We start from the raw sequence: 22,230 nt of genomic DNA on the forward strand, positions 1-22,230 counted from the left end.
TTCTTACCAGCTGAGAAGTAGTTGTTTTAAATCCTGAAGAATCTATTCTGAGATTTGACTGTGGCTGAGCATGAGATGCATAAGCAGGGTAAGTTTGAGTTTCATGCTGCATTCCAGAAGAATCCTCTCTAACGGGTTCAGAAGAACGTGTAATAGCAGATTCAGGAGGAGTCCCAACCTCATCATTCAGAGTTTCATCCAGCTCTTGATCAGTGTAAGCACCTCCTTCTGTATCTGTGTCTTCATAATCAGATGTGTGTCTACTGTCTGTGCTGTACATAGAATATTCGCTACCAGGAGCTGAGAGGTAAGAAAGGCGGTCATCGTGTAAATCAAGGTCATCACTTGTAGCACCATCTGCCTGTGTCAAACAAAATTGGAGTACAGGTTTATTGAATTACCTTTTAAAGAATGCCCTTTTTCTTGCAATGTAAAGCTAGGAAATTTTTTTGTGAATAATTAAGAACTGAACAAATGGAATGCATCTATCTTGTTGTGAACCACAACAGAAAGTCTGGTAATTAAAAAAGTTAGTTATATTCCAAATCCAGCAGCACAGCAACAGTATGAGAATTCAACAATTCTGAATATCACAGGGGAGGAGAAATTGGGTTTCAATCGTTGAAGATGTTAAGCTTACACCTGAAAGCTTTTCTGCAGACTAGCTCTTTGAATCAGTTTATTAAGGAGTCAGATGACTGTCAGTATAAGGGAGGGGATAGTGCATAGTGTCCACGGAAATCAAAGTGTTTGGAAAGATAAAGCTGCACTTTAAAGTGATATTATGATATTGGAATCATTAACTTGAAGGTAGATATAAGGAGGTGAAAGGAGCTCAATCTGAACAGAAATAGACAATCCAAATATTAAGAAACACGTAGCAATAGCCGATTCATCATTTGCTTACTTGTAGTTGGCACTTCACTTGGTATTAGTTCTTCAAGAGGATGGATCTAATGTGCATAATATAACATGCAGCTTGAGAAGGCAAGTGGAGTTTTAGTGGGGAACATAGAATACTAACGTGATTTTGTGTCTGTGTTCCCACAACTGAGAGAACAGTTCGCAGAAAGGTCAGAAACAACATGAATATGCCACTTGCTTTTGTATTAACGAAAAAAATAATGCATCATCAGGCAATCCCAGCCCCTAGTACCAATGCAGCAGAACACCCAGAAGTTCCTTCATGAAAAAGCATCCAATCCCCACAAAGTCTTCAAAGCAATAATATATCCTCCAGTTAACAGTGGCAATGGGCAAATGCTCTCACTTACTACACTGCTCATGCACAAGGACAACTGTACGGCCCTCATTAACAGAATAACTGCACTAATATAGTGACAAATCAATTTTGAGCAGTTCACACGGCCATGAGGCATTACTGCTTTAGATCTTCAAATGATGGTTAAAATGAGGAAAAAAGGAAAACAAACGTCATTCCACAAGTATCTGCCCATATCTGTAATACCAGTAAGAATGAAAGAACAAAAAACCTCTCATAAATACAGTTTTGTCAGTTCTCCCCAAACATATTATTTCTTACCTTTCCTTCTGAAACCCACACTAGCTGGTTCTGTTGTTGCTGAATTGCTTCCTTTAGAGCTCCATACCATCCTTCATTCATTGAATTCAAGTTAATGGTAGCTAGAAGTACAGCAGGTTAGTTTGACTTATGATTTCTGCAGAACTATGAGAAGGATCTGTACCACCAGTAATAAAAGCAATATAAACTGGTAGGTTAAAACTATGAGATTTAAATAGTAATGTAAATATTAGTATTCAAAGCAACCTTAAGGCCTGATGTGGTTTGGGACATTTTATCCCATAGGAAATATCGAGTTAACAGTAGCTTAGAATAAAGTGAGGCTTCAGTTTAGCCAGACAAAAAATAAAATTACATCATCTTCCTATTTATTCAAATGTTTGATTTTGGCTGATGATCCTGCAAAGCCACCAGATCTATTAGAAATGTCATTGTGGTGTTTCAGATCACTTTACATTTATGCCGTCACGTGCAAACGATGCACACATCAATGAACTATTGGTTATTGAACGGGGGAGCCTGAACAAGTCAACAACTTGGTCCATTTGCAGAAAAGTCTGGAGGAAGAAGTTACTGTCATCTCACCTCCCCCTCCCTCTCAGAAATACTAATCCAGTATATCTAACTACTTACTTGTAAAGAGATGGTGATTATTTTTGCGTAGCTTGTGAGCTCTTTCATACAGCTTTCTGGCACTTTTTCGTGATTCTGGGCACAACCTCATTCTCATAGTCTTTACACCCTGCTTAGAATCAGGATTTAGGAACACTACAATAGGATACCACTGGGCATAATTCAGACGGTCCACTGCATTAGGAGTGACATCTAATAAAGCATGTTTGTCCTGTTGCGATAAAAAGGACAGAGGCAAGAAAGTGAATCACTTATATACTAGATTTTTTTTTTTTAAACATCCTTCACAAATTTATTTTATTACCTTTACAGAGTCCATTATTTCAAAGTATTGGTTTAAATTCTTTTCCTATTTGAATAATAGAAACCAAACCAATTCCAATACCAGGCTACATAGGCATATACATTTTGAACTGTAAGACTGACCGCGTAACTATGAGCTTTTTAATATTTAACTCCCTATCTAAAAAAAAATCTCCCCAAAGTAAGCAGGCACTAAACTGAAGATAAGCAGTTTCCTATTAGTATTCTGCTAATAGGAAAAAAGGAAAGATTGAAACACAAGACCTAGTCTCATTAGAGAGCTCCATCTTCCTTTAAAAAAAACCCAACAAACTACAAACAAAACAAATCACTCTGAATGCAAGAACTTGGACAGCTTTCATTAAGTACAAGATTTATCTCAAGCACACAGCATGCAGTACCTCCACTTTGCTGCTAGAATAGACCCCCCCCCCGGGCATATGAAAGGCTTGCAGTTTGTTTTTAAGTAAGGAAATAAAAAAGTGAGGAATAGAGTCTCATATCATGAACTAATGTCAGAAGATTTAAGAATATTAAGGAAGTGAGATTGAAGGACCCTTTCCCCTAGTCCTTGCACAAAAAAATGATGTGAAGTTATTAATTTGAAAATGGGGGGTGGGGGGGGAAGACTAACAACTACATAAATAAAGTAACAATTTCTAGCTGTAATGTCACACCATGGCTTTAAGTGAAAGACAAAACAGCTTAAAACAGCCTTAATGGAGAGAGGACAACACTCCCTGGAAGAAAGCCTAGGATTACTTCTAGGCTGCAGTTATTAATACAGAGAAGGAAAGGGGTGGTGGTTTGTTTGGTTTTTTAAATTAACCAACAGAAAGATGAGAAAGTTACTTTTAAAGCAAGCACACTCATTAGTTATTCTTCTACATTTCAAACACTCAACACTTTACTTGATGATACCAGTTTTACTCTTCTTGTGTTAGAAGTACAGTGACGATAAAAGACTTACTCTATCGATTATCTGTTTTATAGTGTGAAGACGAATAATGCCAGAACTACGTTGGTCAGTACCAGCATCTCTTGGTTCACTTTCTGGTAAAGAGGACACAGTAAAAATCTGTTGTAAGTTTACAACATATTCTACATTCCCTCATTAAGATAAAACAAACCATTTCATAGCTCAAATTGTCAATTCAGATTGAAGACACTCCTTCTTCAAAATAATATACGAAAGTCTACCCACCAATTTGGCCATAAAAATCACTACAACTTTACAAAAGCACTTAGAAATAGGATAATAAGGTACCAAATTAAAATGAAATTTGAGTAGGCTATAAATAGAACTAGCACTACTTTTACCTTCAGAGAATTATCAGCAACCAAGCAGTGAAAGAGCTTATATTTAGTCTGTTCCTTTACATTGTCAACATCTTGTTAAACATGTTAACAGCTAAAGTAATACTGCAGAAACAACCAACCTAGCAAAAGAAAGTTGACTATTCCATAACAGCAGAAAAACCTGATCTCACACTTACTTGCAATTTGAAATATATCTGGTTCTTCTCTAGCAAGTTTCTCCCGCGCAACATCAGCTATTGGACCAAAAATGGTTACAGGTCTGAGAAACCCAGCTAGAATTGAAGGAAAAAAAAGTCAAAATATATAGATTGCTTAAAACAAATGCAAGATATTTTTAAATACATAGGCCAATACAAAGCAAACCACACAAACCTGTTAACCTGCAACAGTAAAAACAAAGCCATACCTTCCCGAAGAACAACTCTTTCATAGGCTGGAAACTTTGTCTGAACAGGTTGGGCAGAAAGATCTTCTCTGCTTTTTCGGAGATTTCTTTTTGAGCTACGCAAACCGCGGAATCTCCAAAAATCTGCTCGATCTCCTCCTGCTGTCTTTGGAAGCGTGTACTGTACGCTGGCTAGTTGCTCAGCTCTAAGATGACAACGAATCCCAACCAGTTATCAAGGAAGTCAGCTTCTGAAGTAATGCTTGACTAGCAAGCTTACACTTCCAAAAAAACACTACCACCTGCTGATTCAAGCTTTTGCTGTTTCTGTATTAGAAAGTACAAGCTAGAACTACTGAGGCTGATATCACATTTCAGCCTTGTCTCTTGTATTGAAAAGAAAGTTTTAAGGTTGTTTGTTTTTTTTTTTCACGGACTGTACAAGAGTCGAAAGCAAATCCATAGATCATATATTTAACTCCAATTTGTTTTAACACTTTGTCACTTTTTCTGACTGTCCCAGTTCTATAAGCCAGTGTCCTGCAAACAAGTCCAGTCATTCATTATATAGATGCAAAATTTAAAGTTTAGTTTTAAAACAGCAATTTAAGTATCTTAAGATCGTACCTGTTTTTGTTAGGTATGATACCTCTTTCGACTTCCTTATGATTCTTGCCAATTCGAATTGCCAGCCACGAACCCAGTTTGCCATTGTACAGAGTGTCCACCACCCGGAACACTTCACCTTTGTTGAAACTTAGTCCATAAGGAGATTCCTTTTCATATTCAAAATGAGTTCTGATATAGAAAGAATCCCCTACATCAGACTCAACAATGCGACGATAAACTGAAAAAAGAAAAAGAAACGCCAAAATAGGAAAGTGTTATGTAAGTTCAAGTGATGTCCTAATGCTCGCAAGAATTGCTCAAAGCAGTGCCTCACCTTAATTCTCCTTGCTTTAAATATAAGAAATAATAATATTACTTCAAGAAGCCTTAATGTCTCAGAGCTGCTGTATTTCAAGCAGCATAACTATTAATAGCAAACTCTACCAACAGAAATTCAACTTTCACGGTCAAAAATTTGGTGCTAGTGCAAGCTTAATTCAGTTCCCCTGGAAGGAATGAATGTTACTGGTAAAGAAGTTTGTGTGTGTATGCACATCAGTGTACACACTCATTTTCAACAGCGTAACTACAAGACTCTCCTGCTCCCCCCAAGGTTTAATGCGAATACTTTTGTCAGATGCTAGGGATTATTTTGCTGGGGTTTTCTGTTTGGGTTTTTGGGGGGTTGTTTTGTTTTGGGGATTTTGTTTGTTTGTTTGGGGGGGGGTGGGGGGTGTACTGTTACAATATCAATCACTAGTCTATTTGTAGTAGTAACCTATCCCAAAGCCAAAAGAACTTAATAGTCTTCATAAGGTGCCAATTTCCTGCAAGCCAGAAGTTAGTCATCATTTGCTATACTTTTTATGTTGTTCCAAGCAGTCTACTACATTGCTCCCGATATACAAATATTTACCGTCTTTTTTCTTCTGTGCTAAAATGGTTACTTCTTCACCTTTAGGAAGATCAAGCAAAAAAAGGACAGCTTCTTCTCTGATGATATTTGTGAAGTCTACGTTATTTACCTGGTAACAATGAAATAATCAGTTTGATTTAGCATACGATATTATAACACAGATTTAACTATACAATGGGAAATCTAAATCAACTTATTGCTAAGATTTTTTTGCTTATTCAGTTTCATACATACACACCAAGTGCATGCATCTCAAGATGTCTCTTGTACCTCTAAATATTCCCACTTTATTTCTTGATAAAAGCATAGCTTCCAGAATAATAGGTAGCTGTTCATTTTATGTTCTTTAGATCAATATTATGGAGCACCTATAAACATCAGCAACATACAGAGCCCTCTGACAATTTAGTGACCCAACAGTTAAAAAAATCCAAACTTCATTAACTGAATTAGCCAAAGAAATCGGATGTTACTAACCTTCCTAGCAACAGTACAGTAACAGGAGATTTTGCTGTTAAGTCATCTAATAAGCACATACAGAAAAAAACCTGTATAAACTACAAAGGCAATATATTCAATACTACAGAAAGAAAACCTACTTTGGTACAACAAAACATTTGTATTGTTATTGTTTTTGACATACCCTGAGAATCTGGTCCCCTTCCTCTAATCCTTCTTTTGCTGCAGGGCTGTCTTCCAGAACACCAGCTACAAATATGCCAACATCGTTGCCACCTGCTAGTCGCAAGCCCACACTATCTCCTTTTCTGAATTTTACCAGTTTCATGCTTGGCCTAGAGATTTAGAAAATATTCCACTAAGAGGTGTAATATCCTGGTAAATTTGAGACTGAACACATGCAAAGAACTAATTTGCCTATCATTTCAATTAGAGGATATTATGCTACACATACCATTAACCACTTATCAACTGCAGTATTACAACACACTCAGTAGCAGCACTTCAAAAAACACACCTGTATTTACTTGTTTAGTGGGGTTTGTCTGTCTTACACTTATAGAGTGATTTAAGTGAGGTACTTTGACACTCTCTTCCAAAAATGTTCCTCCTTTTAAAGAACTGTGCAGGCATATAGATCTATTTTGGCTCTAAAGAGATCTTTAGATCTAAAGATGAATTTGAGATGAAACCAAACTAAAATCTATTCTCATGTACGCTAATGTCCATAAAGGAGATCCCAGTGAAGTAGCCTCATTTCCATGTCATGACGTTGCACATTTCTGCAGTGACCTTTTTCATTGCTCCCCAATTATTATGGAAGGAAAAGAATATGCTACAGCATCTCTCCTCTCTCTGGAGATGGGGACAGGGCAGGAGGCGTGGGGGTGCACAAGGAGAGATAAACACTGCAAATTTTTTTCAGCAGTTGATCACTGTAACTGCTCATTTCCATAGAAAAATAATAGACTTAAAAAAAGGTATATTACACAACGTAAGTGTCAACAAGGCTCAGGAATAAACCTGAAGTCTTCATCCTAATATTTCTGAACAGAAGTATCAGGACAGCATATTGGACTTTACATCAGACCATTTATACAGGTTATTCATCACCTTGGACAAAAGCTTGGTTTACTCAAGGACCAGGCAAATTTGAACGGAGTTTAGAGTTACATTACCGAAGCATTCCATCTTCATGGGTTGAATTGGGTAAAGGACCATCAGATGGACTGACTGGTAAATCCACATCTGGCTGACCTCCTTGTGCATACACTGGCTTTGGTTCTATTAAAACATCAAAAGATTTCAAATGTCCATTTGGTCATTTAAAGATGAGAAAGTAAAGCTTAACTTAAATAAGAGCTTAATGACTTCTTCAGTAGACTGCCTCTACCCCACTTAAAAGTGAAATAGTAGAAACTTGAAACAACAGAAGACACTCTCACTGTGCCATTCAAAGCAGCATGATTACTGGCCTAATTATTACTTCAGTAAAAATCTAAAAACTTCCTTTGTATTTCATTAAGTACTCTGAACATGGTAAAACTACAAGAACTAGAAAGCTTCATGCTCGCAAGACCACTTTCAACCCTGCTGTTTCTCACCTTGATCCCTCTGACGTAACGGTCATTTTCATTGGCTCTCTTCCCTCAAGAATTCAATTTTTGAAACGAAAATACCACAGACACTTGTACTACTGCTGTACGCCTTGAGGTCAGCAGATTTCAACACTTACTTTGGTCCAGTTGGTGGTTCTTAAAGATAAGCACTTACCATGGCTCTGCTGCATAGATTCTCTGGAGTCACTGGGAGGAAACTGCCACTGCAGTCTTCCCTCAGTAATGAGCACTAAAAGAAGCTCTTCTCTTCTACATGGCTAGTCACGTTAGAAGAATTTGTATTTAAGACTTATCTCTGCACGCTTGAAAAAAGTTGATTTCAAACTAGGCTGGCTTCAAACTAGTCTGATATCCCTGATCTTCCCAATGACTGTGTTGTCTTCCTTTCAAATGACTGAACAGACTAGTTTGAAATTGGGAATTTCAGACAAAGATTTGGTAATAATGCCTTTTCTAATGTGAATTTTGTCCTTCCCACACAGTAACATAGCATTTTCCTTTAAGTCTTTAATGACCCTTTCCTAGCATAAGCCTCTGATGATCCCTCTAAACAAATACTCTCCTTCCACCCTCCTTTGACACAATCAACCGTGACAGTTGTCCTGCCCTTAGTCTAAGCAGCAAACTGTCACAGAATCTGCCAACTACCTTTCTAACCACATTTTCATTACAGTCTTTGAAAAATCCTCATTTCCCTAGAGTCTTCTGTGAGGCTCTTAACAGATTATGCCCTTTATTGCACCTTTTTATCTCAGACTGTATATTATGGCAAGCTAATTTTATCTGCAGACACAAATTTAAATACTATCTTTATGTACTGGCCTACATCTCCTCCCATCCAAACTAAGTATTTCCATGTGGCTCTTCCCATTCACCCAAGAGCAGAACATTTCTTCTTCCCCACTAACCATCAAAATCCCCACAGTACTTATTACTTGCTTGCCAGTCCCTCAAACCAATTATTAGTACATTATTTTGGACTGAGAACCATCTCAAGGGTCTCCTATCCTGGCTAGCTTTGTATTATGCTAATTATTAATCTTCAGTATCTTATAGAAATACAGAATTCATCTTTCTAATCTCATTACCACATCCTTTTTCTATCTTGGCAAATATAAATTTACTTCATTTGCATCTTTTCATAACACCACTGCAAAAGGTCACCTCCTATAACAATCTTTTTAATAATGGCTGCTGCATCAGAAAACCTACTGTGTTCTCACTTTCAAGGTCTTTCAGAGTCTATCAACATCATAACTCTTCCAATTCTTCACTGAGCTACTGAATACCACATGCAGAAGTGTCACTGCTCATCGCTTAACTCTTCAAATATTTTCAAGCTTGAATGTGCTTTTTCCTCATCCTACCCAGCCTTTCAAGAACAGCTCCCTCTAAACCATCTGCACAGCTCCTCTTTCTCCACTTATCATTCCACCAAAGTGCCTCATTCTGTAAACAAAAATCTTACAAGTCAGCCTGCCCAGAACAGTGTCCTGTCACCATATCATCTTTTTCCCTTTTTTACACCAACCAGCTTTTATCTCTTGCCATTGAGTCTGTCCTTCCCTTTTGGAAAAAAAGGAATGAGATTTTGTTCTGGTTTTATTAGTTGTTCTGCACTTGTTAAAATGCCTTCTTGGTCCATGACTGCAGCTAGTAAGCGCTACAGTAACAAAGCATTTCAGAGTGTTTTGAGTTGTGTCTTGGGAACAGTCCTTCTAAACAGGCTTAACTACATCCTTGTTTAAATATAGTGTGCTACAGTAACCCATAAGAACCAGTCTACTGCTTGACTCTCAGAAAAGAAATGACTGATTTTAACCTTGCTTGAGCGATCAGGACAAAGCTCTTCATGACCATCACCTATAAATACAGCTCTGAACACTGAAGTCTGACCCCTATATATAATGGGCAGACCCCACAGCTTAGGTTTTCAGGACCGAAACTCTAAGATATAAATGGGGTTATGGTTATAAAGACTGTTAGTATTCAGAAATAAAAATAATTAGGACATGGTCTGTTTTAAGACTTTAGAAATCATTCCACAAATATGCAATGGCATGAAGTCTTTACTGGTCATCCGTTCTCAACAACACGCATAATTAATATATTTTAGTGTTTTTACCTGGGAGTGGTGGAGTTTGTTTTTCAGTTCTTTCGACTGCCACCTCTTCCACAGTTTTAGAAGTATCATCTGCATTCTTTACAGGTGTAGAGACAGCTCCCGGTTTAGTTATTCTCTCGTCTTCTCTGCTTCGAAGACTATATTAGAAAAAAAGAGATTCCACTCTGCATATAGAATTGTTTCTATGACCTTGGTCTACTAAGACTAAAGAATAAATCCTGTCATTCATGAAGGTCAGGTTTGGTGGTAATGAATTACCAATTACTATTTAACAAGGTTTTGTTCTTAGACTATCATATTATTAATAATTTTTACCATTTCTAAATCCGAGCATTTTGTCCCTAACTTCATGTTAATAAAGGACTTCTCTAGATATGGCTATTTGGAAAGGGGAAGGACGTGGTGAAACAGACTGCTCTCTGCTTCAAGCACAGAAGTCACACACGTGCTGTATATTGAAAGCTACGTAAGAAATTGAGAAGCAAAGGGAAGAAGGAGAGAAGAGCAGCTATGATGGTCTTTTTCTCACCCCTCCCTGTAGAAATCATGGATTTTTAGACTTAATTCTTAGGCTTTGCTGTGATCAAGCTAATTCATCTTCTCCTTTGTGTGGCAGCCGCCCTGGAACACAAGTGCTGCCAGTGTGGCTCTTGGTAGCGCTTTGCAGAGATAAAAGGTAGAACACAAACATGCCCCGGATTTCTCAGTCTTCAGAGAGGATGCGGCCTTCAATCCACAGCTATTACAAGACAGGAGTAGTTCTCATACACTCAGTCATCCATGTATTTTAGTAAAAAGACAACTCCCTGCTTCTTATGCATTTCCTATACATGCTTACAGTGTAAAACAAAGGCATATATGACAAGTTAGAAAAGAAAAAAATTCTCTTGTTCTTTAAATGATGAGAGCAGCTAAAGCTCAAAAGAACATAATTTCTATTCCTTTAGCTCAAAAGATCAGGTATTTTTATATTGTTATATAGAGGTACAGCTACCAGCTGTACCATAGCAGAACTGAACAGAACGTATGCTGTATGTTGAAATGTTAACTGTTATACTGCTATCCGTTGAATAGTAAATGGTTTCATAGGGTCTGAGCAGATGAACATTAATAATCAGCTGGAAAAAACAAAAACAGATCAATATACCAAAGAGACAGTCTTAATTCCAGAGCACGTACAGTCTTTAAAAAAAAAAAAAAAAAAAAAGAGATGCTCAAAATATCTATTCAACTCCCAAGAGTTGGCAAATAAGCAAGGATATAGAAAGTATTTGAGAGGAGACAGACACAAACAAATCACAGCTTTATATATAATATCAGACTTAATTGCCAAGGAGGGGAAAAAAGGTACTTCCCCAAAGATAACAACAGCTTGGTCAATAGGCGCAAGTCCATCTCTCATAAAGGAGAGGTCTCACTCTCAAAAAAGGGGGGGTGTGGGTGGGGGGGGGGGGGGGAGAAGAGAAGTTTTTCACTACCAACAGCTAGATGGTGCTACTAAGCAGTAATGAATATCACTCCCCATAAAGTACAAATGTATCCAAAAAAATCCATTATACAAATTAAAGACTGGTTATTTTAATCAGAACCAATACTTCAAGAGTTGAAGTACGACTTAGGAAAACAGAACCCAGCAAATCTACTCATTCAAGACGTGTAAGAAAGAATAAAAGAAATAGTAAACATCTCAATACAAGCAGAATGTGCTTTCCTGAAGCAATGTGAACTTTGAGACATCAGAAACAAAGCTTAGCTATTCAGCCAAGACATACTAAGACTTTTCACTACTTTCTTCTGCCAGTTTTCAAACTGTGTGCCTGAAGGCAGCTAAAAAAACCCCAGAATACAGAAAAATACTGCAATCATCACAACAATGTGGGAAGACACAGGCACCCTTGCATTGTAAACAACCATCTTGTTATAAGTCATTGGTAAAAACAAGTAGAGCAGCCTAATTTTTTAAAATCCTTATTTGTGCCTTTTTTATTCAGATAAACCCGTTTTTGGGGGCTTCCAGAGTTGATTAAAATGGTGCTAAAACCATTATGTCTAGCAAAAGGAAAAGTAAGCATTTATCCTTCTACTTTGTTCCCAAACTTCACTGACAAAAAATTTCTTATTCCTCTTTCAGACCCCCAGCATATTTTCATTTGTGCATAATATTAAGTGCATAAGCTAAAAGCTTATGTATTTTACTTCCAGCACAAGACTAAAATATGACTGGACTCCTCATTCCCTTGAAAATAGTTCCTGGCTCATTAAAAAAGAGACACATACATTTAGCTGTTTAAATGCATACTAAGTGTCTCACAGACAAAAAAAGTCCTGTAGTAATGTAAGCTACAACTAATTCCCCTCTCCGTCCAAAGATTTTTTGGGTAACGAGCACTAGTTAATGAGATATTACAGTCAATTTCCCCATGAGCCCTCGCTACCTGTTTCCAAGCATCTCCTAATGCTTAACAGAAGCATTATTCCAAAATAGGAGTATCTCTGCTTTAAAAATAAGGCCAAAAATACTGCAGTTACTACACAAGGACAAAGTTCATTTTACATTTCCTCTCCACACAGTCCAAAACCACTGTAATTTTATGCTGCTTTTATACCTGCATATATCAAAAAAGAGCACAAATATGGAAGAAAATGGCTCTCAAGACCAGTAACTAAAATAAAGACACTGAGAACATAGCACAAAATAGTCAGGTAAATATCTGAGGCAATATGCTTCTAGACAGGGCTACTGCTATGCATGTAGGCAAATACACCCTGCCAACTAAAATGCCTGCAAAAGGTCAGTTCTATTCTACATAAGACAACAAAGTTTAAATGGGAAAAAGCTAATAGAAACAGAATTGTGACAGAACAACAGGGAAAAATCAGAACAACAGGAAAGTAGAATTTTTCTTGATTTTGCTTAAGTTGTCCAGCAAGTACTGAATATTTCACATCGCAAGATAATGCAGGAAAAAAACTCAATGCTGTCACTGGTTCTAGGTGATAGAAACTTGTTAAAAAACTGACAGCTGCACTTCCCAAGAGACAAAAGTGTTGTTCACTGTGTGCACTGTAACACTATTGTTTAACATCTGTGCTGTGTCAGGGCCCCTTTACCTCACTTCCTCCCTCCCCCCCCTCCTTTTTTTTTAAAGTATGCCTAACAGAAGCATTTTTAAATAACCTTCAGTCACAAAATGCAGTCAGCTACGCACTAGTGTGATCAATTGTGGCTACTGCTTCAGATCAGGAAAAAAAAAAAAAGACGATTGTCCACAACACACAATGTTTGTTTGCACAGAAAACGTGCTGAAAAATATGAACGTGCAGGCTCTTTCCAAATGTGTTTTTAGCACATGTCAAACTGTTTAGCATGAGAAGACAGTAAGAGCCAACAGGCATCTTCCTAAATACATTCAAAATAGGGTTGATTTTTGTCCTATATTCCATTTTTTCAACTTGTTTAGAAAATGGACAGAACAACAAATCTCTTGTGCTATATATAAATTCACAACTGTATTACGGAAGTCAACCTCATCCTTCCAGAAATAACAACCTCTACAGGGATCTCTTCAAGCTACCACATCTTTCTTGATGAGGCTGAAATGTTAAACATACCAGAAAATGTTTTTGCTATTCCAGTACCCAGGTGAGGAATGCAGCATAGGAGAGAGAGTTCCCAAGTGGGAGTTCTTTCAATTGGTAGAGGGCAGTCCAGAGATGTAATCTGGCAGGCTTGCCAGCACCTGGCTGTAAATGCCGCCTTTCAGGATGGGTCACACCAAAAGCTTACCTAGCTTAACAACTTGTTACTGCCAGCAGTAAGACCAGATAGGTAAGAAAGAGTATATATGATACTTCTCCACAAGTACTCTCCAACTTAGGGTGCAGAGACCTCTTTTGCTCATTCTAGCTTTTTAAGTACAGCACTTAACAGATTATACAAAGTTGCCTTATGTTATCTGACATTCTATATTTAAGATGCATTTTTCGTCTGCCTAAACAGTTGTTCTGCATACCTTTAAAATTCTATGTATCCTTTATAACTATACTTAACCTTTAAAACATGATCTGCCCAGAGAGCTCCTCCTCAAAGCCAGGACATATTTGTATCTTATATTTCACTTAGGACCTAATTCAGTATCAGATGGCTACAAATTTTCAAAGTCTCCAGGGCTATGAGTATTGAAAAGAATCCAGAGAATGAATCTTAACGACTGACTACGGGTAATTTGCAATCGTCCACAAGTGAAGGGAAAAAAAAAAAAAAACAACCCAAAATGTGCAAGTGTAACTAGCCCTTTTTATTAGTAGATTAAGAAGAACATGTTCTAGAATCTGAGTTTTAGAAAGACTATTCAAGAGACATCTGTGAACTTCCTCTGGACTAAAGAAAACTACAAGTACTATTTAACGCTTTGACAGAATGTTCAAATAGCAATTGTTGTGGAAATTCTATATCCAGGAAAACTGCAGGCGCACGTGTACATACCACTATGGAATACTGAAAGGTGGACAACATTGAAGACCCTGCCAGACCCCAAAGTAATACTGAAGCAAGTCTGGCAGCAGATTTCTGTACTCTAGTGCACACTTAGAAGTGTCAGTCTGTAGTTAAGCTTGTATGAAAGGACTAAGAGGATTCCCCTGGGATTTCTTGCCTCATTAACATACAAACACTTGGCAGAACAGGGTCTAAATAAAGACTCATTATCTTAAATCCATTTTTAATGTCCTCCTTAAACTCAGTTTGAGGACTTTTTGCACCTTTTCTTCCTCAGCTTGTTGTTCTCAAGCTTTTTTTCCCCTCCAGATTTTTCACCAAATTTTAAAAAATGAAACAGTTGCAACTAGTTTGATCTTACAGCAGATTTGAACTTGCACAAATAACCACTACAAAGAGAAGCTGCTTTTAACATGTTTTTCTTTATGTGGCTCAGGGCCCAGACTTTCTGATCTTGAAAGGGACATGTCCAACAGGAAGTCAATCCATGCCAAGGTAGCTCTTGTTCATAAAGTAGATATAGCGGATGCATTCAAAGTTGAGATAACTTCAAAGTTCCTTCTCAGGAAGGATTTAATTCTTCTGACAGTGTAGTCCATAGGGAGGAAGTGACCATCTACCTAAACCACTGTAATAGGACAGGAAAGCACTAACACTAGGGTAAGTCAGTCATAGTTTCAGTTTTGATGGATTCCCCCCCCTGCCCCGAGCCCTTTTCACACTGCATTAGAAATGCATGTCAAGAAATAAAGGTTTTAAATCCGACAGAGACCTCACAACCTTCACAATCAAATCCCTGCATCTGGGACTCTGCTTTTAAGTTTTTCCCACTAATATGGGGTTCCTACTTGAAAACAAACTTTCATGCCTTGTGGTCCCTCCAAACAACATACATTTTTGCTTCTCTTCAATGTCTGTATTCCATAACCCAAATCAGTACAGGCAGGTTAAGATCTGCCTTGCAGTTTTATTATCCCTTAAAAGACTAAAAACCTTGAAGGTATAAGTGTTACTTTCTCCTTCGGCAAACAAAATGTTATTAATAGCCAATTGGGCATATCTTAGTTTTATGGAACAGCCAGCTGCAATTTGTTTCTCAGAATTTTTGACAACATCTAAAAATCTTCAGATACAGGCTCTGAATTTGGAATTTGCAACAGATCAATTCTAACTTTTGCTCTATCATCTACGAACACTCAGAAGGTAAACTTTTCTCTTAGAAATATTTAGTAGAATCTAAAATCCAACATAGAAATTCTATTTCAATAAATTAAAATATCAATTTCCAACAAACTGTGGAAATGCAGAACAGGACAGATTTATGTTATTCAAGACTAAAGTTTCATATGGCAGAAGAAAAAAATTCCAAATCATGCAATAGGTTACTTCTTTCTGAATTCATATAAAATTAGACTTACCTACTTCAGAATTATCATGAATGTCCCACTACTAATTTCAAATATTAAAAACTACATTCCAAAAGCTAAATCTGCTGTGCAATACACCTTATTTTGTAGGAATTAAATGTATTCAGAAACATAAGATAACTTTTAAAGAAGGCTAGTGAGGAAAATAAAAAGCCTATGCCTAAATAAAGCAAGATTTCAACAAGTTTACTCAGGTTGGACATTCTATGAGAACTGTGCTACTAGTCATCTCAAATATCCTTGCAGCTAACTGCTTTCTAAAACCAAAATGTAATTGCATATGCTTCAATAACATATATCACTATCAAACTCAAATTGCCATTCATACAACCATACTCTAAGATTATGTTTAAAAAAGGGGTAACACTGAAGTTAAAGGTTCAATTTCTCCTGAAGTCTAAGAAAATTTGGATCATTATCAGCTGCATCTCTTGAGAGAAAGAATGCTGTATTACCACTACCATAGCTCTGCATCACATTTGTCACACTGTACAAATCCAAGCACTCCTACAACTTATATGTTACATTAAATAGTTGATTTAAAAATAATACAACGCTGCCGTCACCTGCCGTTGCTGGGCTGCTGTGGAGAATGTCTGGAATGGTCTGAAGGCTCTGACCTCTGGTCAGGAGATCGTGAACGACTGCGGCGGGGCCTGTCATGTGATCGGTTGGAATGATCTGATGCCAGCGACTGAATTTCTGAAATGTCTGTTAAATAAAAGTTGTTTTTTCATGAAATGATTGTAATTAAAATGGTGGCGTGACCTGCTCAAATGGAAATAAGCTTTTGCAGAGAATTTTTATGAAGATGTTAAGTCTATGTTTATTATTTCAAAACAACTAAACTTAATATTCCTGAAAGAATAATTGCAAGAATAGGAACTGTATCTTTTTCTCCACTGTTTTCGCAGGTATGGATTTCAAATCACGTTCAAACAAGAATTTACCCATATGACAATCTTACTTCTAACTCTTCTCCTCCCCACCCTCTCATCCCACTTAGGTATTTCACATCTTCACAACACAGGGAATTATTCTCTCCCTTTGCAAATCAAGTTTATTTATACTCACCATCTCTTTCTGAAGCATTAGCAGAATGAATACTGTCAGAAAGATCAGGGACATTCAACAGCGTAGCTCGTTCATCTCGCTGAACAACCATCTTCAACTTGCCTTTTGACCTTTCTATTAGTGTTTTTGCATCTGCTAAGGACATATTTTCCGTCACTGTGCCATTTATCTGGAACAGAGTAAGAAAAGAGCAGATATAAACTTACTGAAAAAACACCCAACAATGAATCTCCAGTAAAGATAGTGGTTTTCTGTCTGACGATATTTAGAAATAGCTAGAGATATTTATCAAATTACCACAACACAATGGAATACTATTGGGCTCATTCAAACTATAACATAATATAGAAAATTATTTTCATCTTTCAAAGACAAAGCCTCTACCACAAAACTTTTAAAATATTAGTTATGTTTTTTGAATCAGTACTGCTATACTCAGCAGAGTAAGGAATGGTATATTTTTCTGCACCAACACGTTTACAGCAGTATCTTGAAATAAAGTTTGTTAGTATGACTTAAAAATCCCTAGGTATATTGATTTCTACAAAAATCAAAATTTAACCTGAAGGCAAGTCCTAGTGTTGCTCAACAGCACAATTCCACAACATTATATTGTATAACTATGCACATAGGGCCAAAGTCTCATACCATCCCAAATGTTTTCTATTATGCATTTACAGCGGGCACTATTTGTCTGAATAAGGCCTGGGGATCAAAACCGAAAAAACAAAAAGGCTTCATAATTTTCCTTCCCTTAGAGAGGTTGATTTATACTTAAATTAATTGATCTTTGAAATAATTTAATAAAAAAAATACATCTTCTACTAACAATAATTATGGAATTAAGAGATAGCTAATTCTAAGAACAGTTATATCAATGAGTTTTCCCTTTGAACCAACACCACCACCATTTACTATACCTTCAGCACAACATCTCCTTCCTGAATATTGCCATCTCTTGCTGCCAGGCTATCCTGCGATATTTCTTTCACAAATATGTGGCTTGCCAACCGTAGACCATACTCTTGATAAAACAGCAATAAAGAAAAAAAGAAAACTGATGAAGCTACAGCAAAAAAAAAAAAAAAAGGAGGGAGGTATCCGAAGATTTACAACACTGCTTTACACAACATTTACACTGGAAACACAAAGAGGAGAGTGAACTTGGCACATGAAGGGCTGTAGTGGAATTACGCTATGAATTTACCATTATATCAATCTCTTTTCTAACTCTGCCTCTAATCATAGCTGTTGTTTAATAGCTTAATTTAGATACTACCTACAATTTTCCCTCTTTCAAACAAGACAGACAATAAAGACTCAACTGAAGTATATGGAAGGATACTGAAGTATCCTACATACATACGGAAGGTATGTAGCCACTGACGACCAGATGTCAGGTGCACAGTTGGGATTTGTTTACACTATGTAATACTTCACCCTTAATTAAGCACATGTATTTTGGAATATGAAAAATACCACCAGGAATACAATAGCAGTTCTTAAGTTTTCAGCTAGCTACTGGTAAAATGGGCAAACAAACTATTAACAGCACTGTTCATACAGTCCATGAAGCCCTTAACACAACATTGACTGAAGCAGTTGGCCTTTAAAGACCAGCAAGTCTTACCAAGAGAATAACATACAAGTTACCTTCATTTTTCCTCGATTTCACCAGTGTTACTTTGGTAGGTTTTGCAGGCTGACTGGAAGTAACCGACCTTCTGTCTGATCTCGGTGATAAGCTTCTCTCTCTGCTAGCGCTTCGATCTCTTACCCAGCTCTTCTCATGCCTTCTGTTGGCACTTGGACCACCACGGCTGCTTCTTGGATCACGTATCTCTTCATCATAGCTATCGTCCTCATTTTCAGACACTGGTTCAGGTTCTGGTCGAGCCACTGGAATCTGAATTTTCTTCATCCTTCGGATAGTCTACAACCAAACACTAGTTATCAGCCCTCTGGCTGTGCAATGCTAATGGTGTTACTAAACGTCAGAAGCCAAGCTAATCCCAAAACTCAAAAGAAAACATACAGATGTATTTGTGAATGCTCTGAATTCTTGCATCCTCATTATAAAATTCTATCCAATTAATACAGGAGACTCATCAATACAGATTACTAGAAACCTGTTTTTGAGGGGAAGGGTATGTTTGTTTTTACGGTTGTTTTAGTCCTTTGTTTGCTTCTGCAAAAGTGGAAAAAGGATAAGAATAACAGCGATTGTAGTATAACGCGATATTCTGTCTTCGCAGAGCTGCATATTTGAATGCCCTCTCTCTTTGCTTAAACCCACAAATCAGTTACTGGCACTGCTAAAAACTTCTTTTGCTAACATGTAATCTACTGTATACTCAGTATGTTATTGACAGTAATTCTCTTCAAGTTTGAAGCCTCCCAATCTTCCAAAGCAATGTTTATGCAAGCCACAGAGGAAGGAGAACATTCCCGCTGAAAGTTCAAAGTTGGTTTGCACTGACATAGACAGCTGTTTCCAGAATAAGACCCAACCCTGTTTAGAGGTTTATGTGCTATATGTTACAGAACTGAACCAAGTTATACCATTAATTGCTTTTCTCTACATAAATCTACACACCAAATGCTTAAGACACCGAAAGCCCTGCACAGCTTGCCACACATTTTGTTTTGTGTAAGCTTTAAAGAATTGCTAAGTCTACAAATGTAATAACACAACACAATTTTTTGCAACTTTAATAAAGCACACAAGAGCACTAGAAATCTGTCAGCACAAAAGCTTTCCTACAAGCCCTAGAAGTCTGTTTTCCTGAATTAAGAATTGTTAAACATTGTGCATTTGTGTTCTATTTTTTGTAACATAAATCTCAAAACTTCTACACAAAGCCAGATTACTACCCTTTAGTGATGACCTGTTCTGTTTTGCAAAGTTCAAAAGCCAACCACTTTGAATAAGCCTACAAAATTATAGGAATTAAGATAATTATACTTTATTTTGGCAAACTGTTTACTGAGCATAACAAGAACTATGTTAGTGCCTGAACAGTTGGTAAAGTCCTTTAGCATACACCAGCCTTTGAAAAACTTGACAGAAGTGCACTCAAGAAAGCAAAGAAATATTAAACAAAAGCTGAGAACTGAGCTTTTGGCAAACTGAGAACTTTACCGTAAAGAAAAGGAGTCTGAAGTATCCAGTTCCACACTACCCAAACATCATCATTCACATTAAAAAAAAAAAAAAAAAAATTTAAGTGACCCACATGATAAACATGTCATGATCATCACTTAAACCTGAAGCATCACACAGGTATTATGCAAGCACCTTGCATCATGCAAGTATTTCATAGCAGACATTACACCATTTCACTTTTGCTCTATAACTACGGAATTTAAGTAAGCTTAAATCTTCAAGACATTCACATTCACTTACAATTTTGGCATTCTTCCCACTTTTCCTCAGCTGCTGAACAGCAAATGCATGCTCGACATTATCCATTGAAACTCCATTAACCATTGCAACACGATCATTTTCTCTAAATGAAAAACATCACAATGCACAGTATAAATACTTTATGCCAAGGGGAAAATGTTGGGGAATGAGTGTCCCTGAACCTGTATTATAAACCTACTATACAAACAGTTACAGATAGATATCCTGAGAGCAAAACAATTAGAAGGTTAAGCTACCGCTGACAAAGATGAATGCCCCCCAAATCAGAAGCCAAGTATAGTCTGGCACTTACTGTAGCAGTCCTTCTGCTGGGCCTCCTTTCAGCACATCAGAAATAACTATTGATGTCTCACCACTCTGAAAGTGAGGATTATCTCTTCCTCCAGATATTGCAATACCAAATCCAAATCCAGGGGCCTATAATGTAACAAGAGAAATATTTTTACTTTCTAATATTTACATGGTCACAATTCACATTCCTGTGTCAAACACAAAAAGGTCCTATGGGATGAATACAGCTTTTTGGAAGAAAGAAGGATCAATGAACCATGCAATGCTATGCAATGCAAGAACAGGAGAGAGATAAAAAATAAATTAAAAAACACTTTTGGAAGGCAGAGAGTTTCAGACTAACTACCCAATCTCTCCCAAGAGAAAAGTATTAGCATTCCCATTTGCATTTTTATGGCCTGGCCTCAGGTGGTCATTAGTAAGACCTCAATCTTCAGAAGCACAACATACTATACCACTGTGTTGAGATACTGATTCAAACCCATATCACTTCCTGCAACACTTTCTTTGAGGTTTCACATTATGGTATTTACCCAGCTTGACCTCGCTTAGCTCAGGAACTGACAGGATCGCAGCACACAGTAGTATGACTTCAGGCTCAGTTCTCAGGAATAATACCAAGATCTTGTACCATTAAATACATCAAAACCTTGTCAGCACTTGCAAGTCATCTGCATCTTAACAAAAGTAATTTGCTTCAATCTTTTCCCTCTAGGGTGACCTGCCACTACAGCAAGGTCAATGCCTCTGAAAAGTTATTCCTGTTAGATATTTCAAGATACAACAATGATGCTTACATTTCTGCCTGGAAGCAGTGAGGGTGGGAAATAAACTTTCCAAATATAACTGATTTGCAAACTATCTAGCTCTTCCATTATTGCCCAGAAAACAGTCAGAAGGATATTACTGTTTAAATGCTGTATTTTGCTCAAGAATTTATTCTGGAATTTTTGGCTATGCATAATACAGTCACTGGATGGAAAAGATCAGGTTTCAGTCAATTCCTCCTCTCCATTTCACACAGCATACACTCCATGCTGGCAGACGTATCCCTTTCTTTTTCAGACTTTTCAACAAACATGACCCAGCTTTAGCAATGAGTTTCATAACCTTACAGTGACAGCAGAAGCAACATGGCAGTCTGCATCTGGCTGTAAGACACATGACATTCCGCTTTTCAGACAGTAATTACTGCTCAAAAAACCTGTTTTCTATTTCCCCCCAAAACAGAAATCATAAAAAAAGATAGTCCAGATTTAGCCTGTAAGCAGTGAATAGGACCGTACAGCATTAAAACAAAGTTTGTTTTGCCTCGGTGTTCACTGGCAAGTGCTCGAGCCTCACCACCCAAGCCACAGAAGGCAAAGGCGGGGACTGGGAGAATGAAGAGCCGCCCACTGTGGGAGAACATCAGGTTCGAGACCATCTAAGGCACCCGAAGGTGCACAAGTCCATGGGACCCGATGAGATCCATCCACGGGTCCTGAAGGAATTGGCAGATGAAGTTGCTAAGCCACTATCCATTGTATTTGAGAAGTCGTGGCAGTCCGGAGAAGTTCCCACTGGCTGGAAAAGGGGAAACATAACCCCCATTTTTAAGA

The 22,230-nt window shown here is 37.4% G+C and overlaps 1 protein-coding gene across 4 annotated transcripts in view; it reads right to left on the reverse strand.

Moving 5' to 3' along the window:
• Positions 1 to 22,230, reverse strand: part of TJP1 (tight junction protein 1) — a 50,435-nt gene that overhangs the window by 18,641 nt on the left and 9,564 nt on the right. For all 4 annotated transcript variants that reach the window (XM_009321568.1, XM_009321567.1, XM_009321566.1 and 1 more), the window contains exons 2-18: positions 20,631 to 20,755; positions 20,318 to 20,420; positions 18,565 to 18,844; positions 17,832 to 17,935; positions 16,912 to 17,080; positions 16,404 to 16,548; positions 9,913 to 10,049; positions 7,347 to 7,452; positions 6,353 to 6,503; positions 5,710 to 5,818; positions 4,812 to 5,031; positions 4,206 to 4,390; positions 3,976 to 4,071; positions 3,450 to 3,532; positions 2,177 to 2,387; positions 1,544 to 1,644; positions 8 to 361 (exon numbers count right to left, since the gene is read on the reverse strand). In XM_009321568.1, the coding sequence (XP_009319843.1) occupies positions 8 to 361; positions 1,544 to 1,644; positions 2,177 to 2,387; positions 3,450 to 3,532; positions 3,976 to 4,071; positions 4,206 to 4,390; positions 4,812 to 5,031; positions 5,710 to 5,818; positions 6,353 to 6,503; positions 7,347 to 7,452; positions 9,913 to 10,049; positions 16,404 to 16,548; positions 16,912 to 17,080; positions 17,832 to 17,935; positions 18,565 to 18,844; positions 20,318 to 20,420; positions 20,631 to 20,755 (2,679 nt within the window). The remainder of the gene's footprint in view (positions 1 to 7; positions 362 to 1,543; positions 1,645 to 2,176; positions 2,388 to 3,449; positions 3,533 to 3,975; positions 4,072 to 4,205; positions 4,391 to 4,811; positions 5,032 to 5,709; positions 5,819 to 6,352; positions 6,504 to 7,346; positions 7,453 to 9,912; positions 10,050 to 16,403; positions 16,549 to 16,911; positions 17,081 to 17,831; positions 17,936 to 18,564; positions 18,845 to 20,317; positions 20,421 to 20,630; positions 20,756 to 22,230) is intronic.

This window comes from Pygoscelis adeliae, unplaced genomic scaffold, assembly GCF_000699105.1.
Source record: "Pygoscelis adeliae isolate BGI_AS28 unplaced genomic scaffold, ASM69910v1 Scaffold183, whole genome shotgun sequence".
Classification (NCBI taxonomy): Eukaryota; Metazoa; Chordata; class Aves; order Sphenisciformes; family Spheniscidae; genus Pygoscelis; species Pygoscelis adeliae.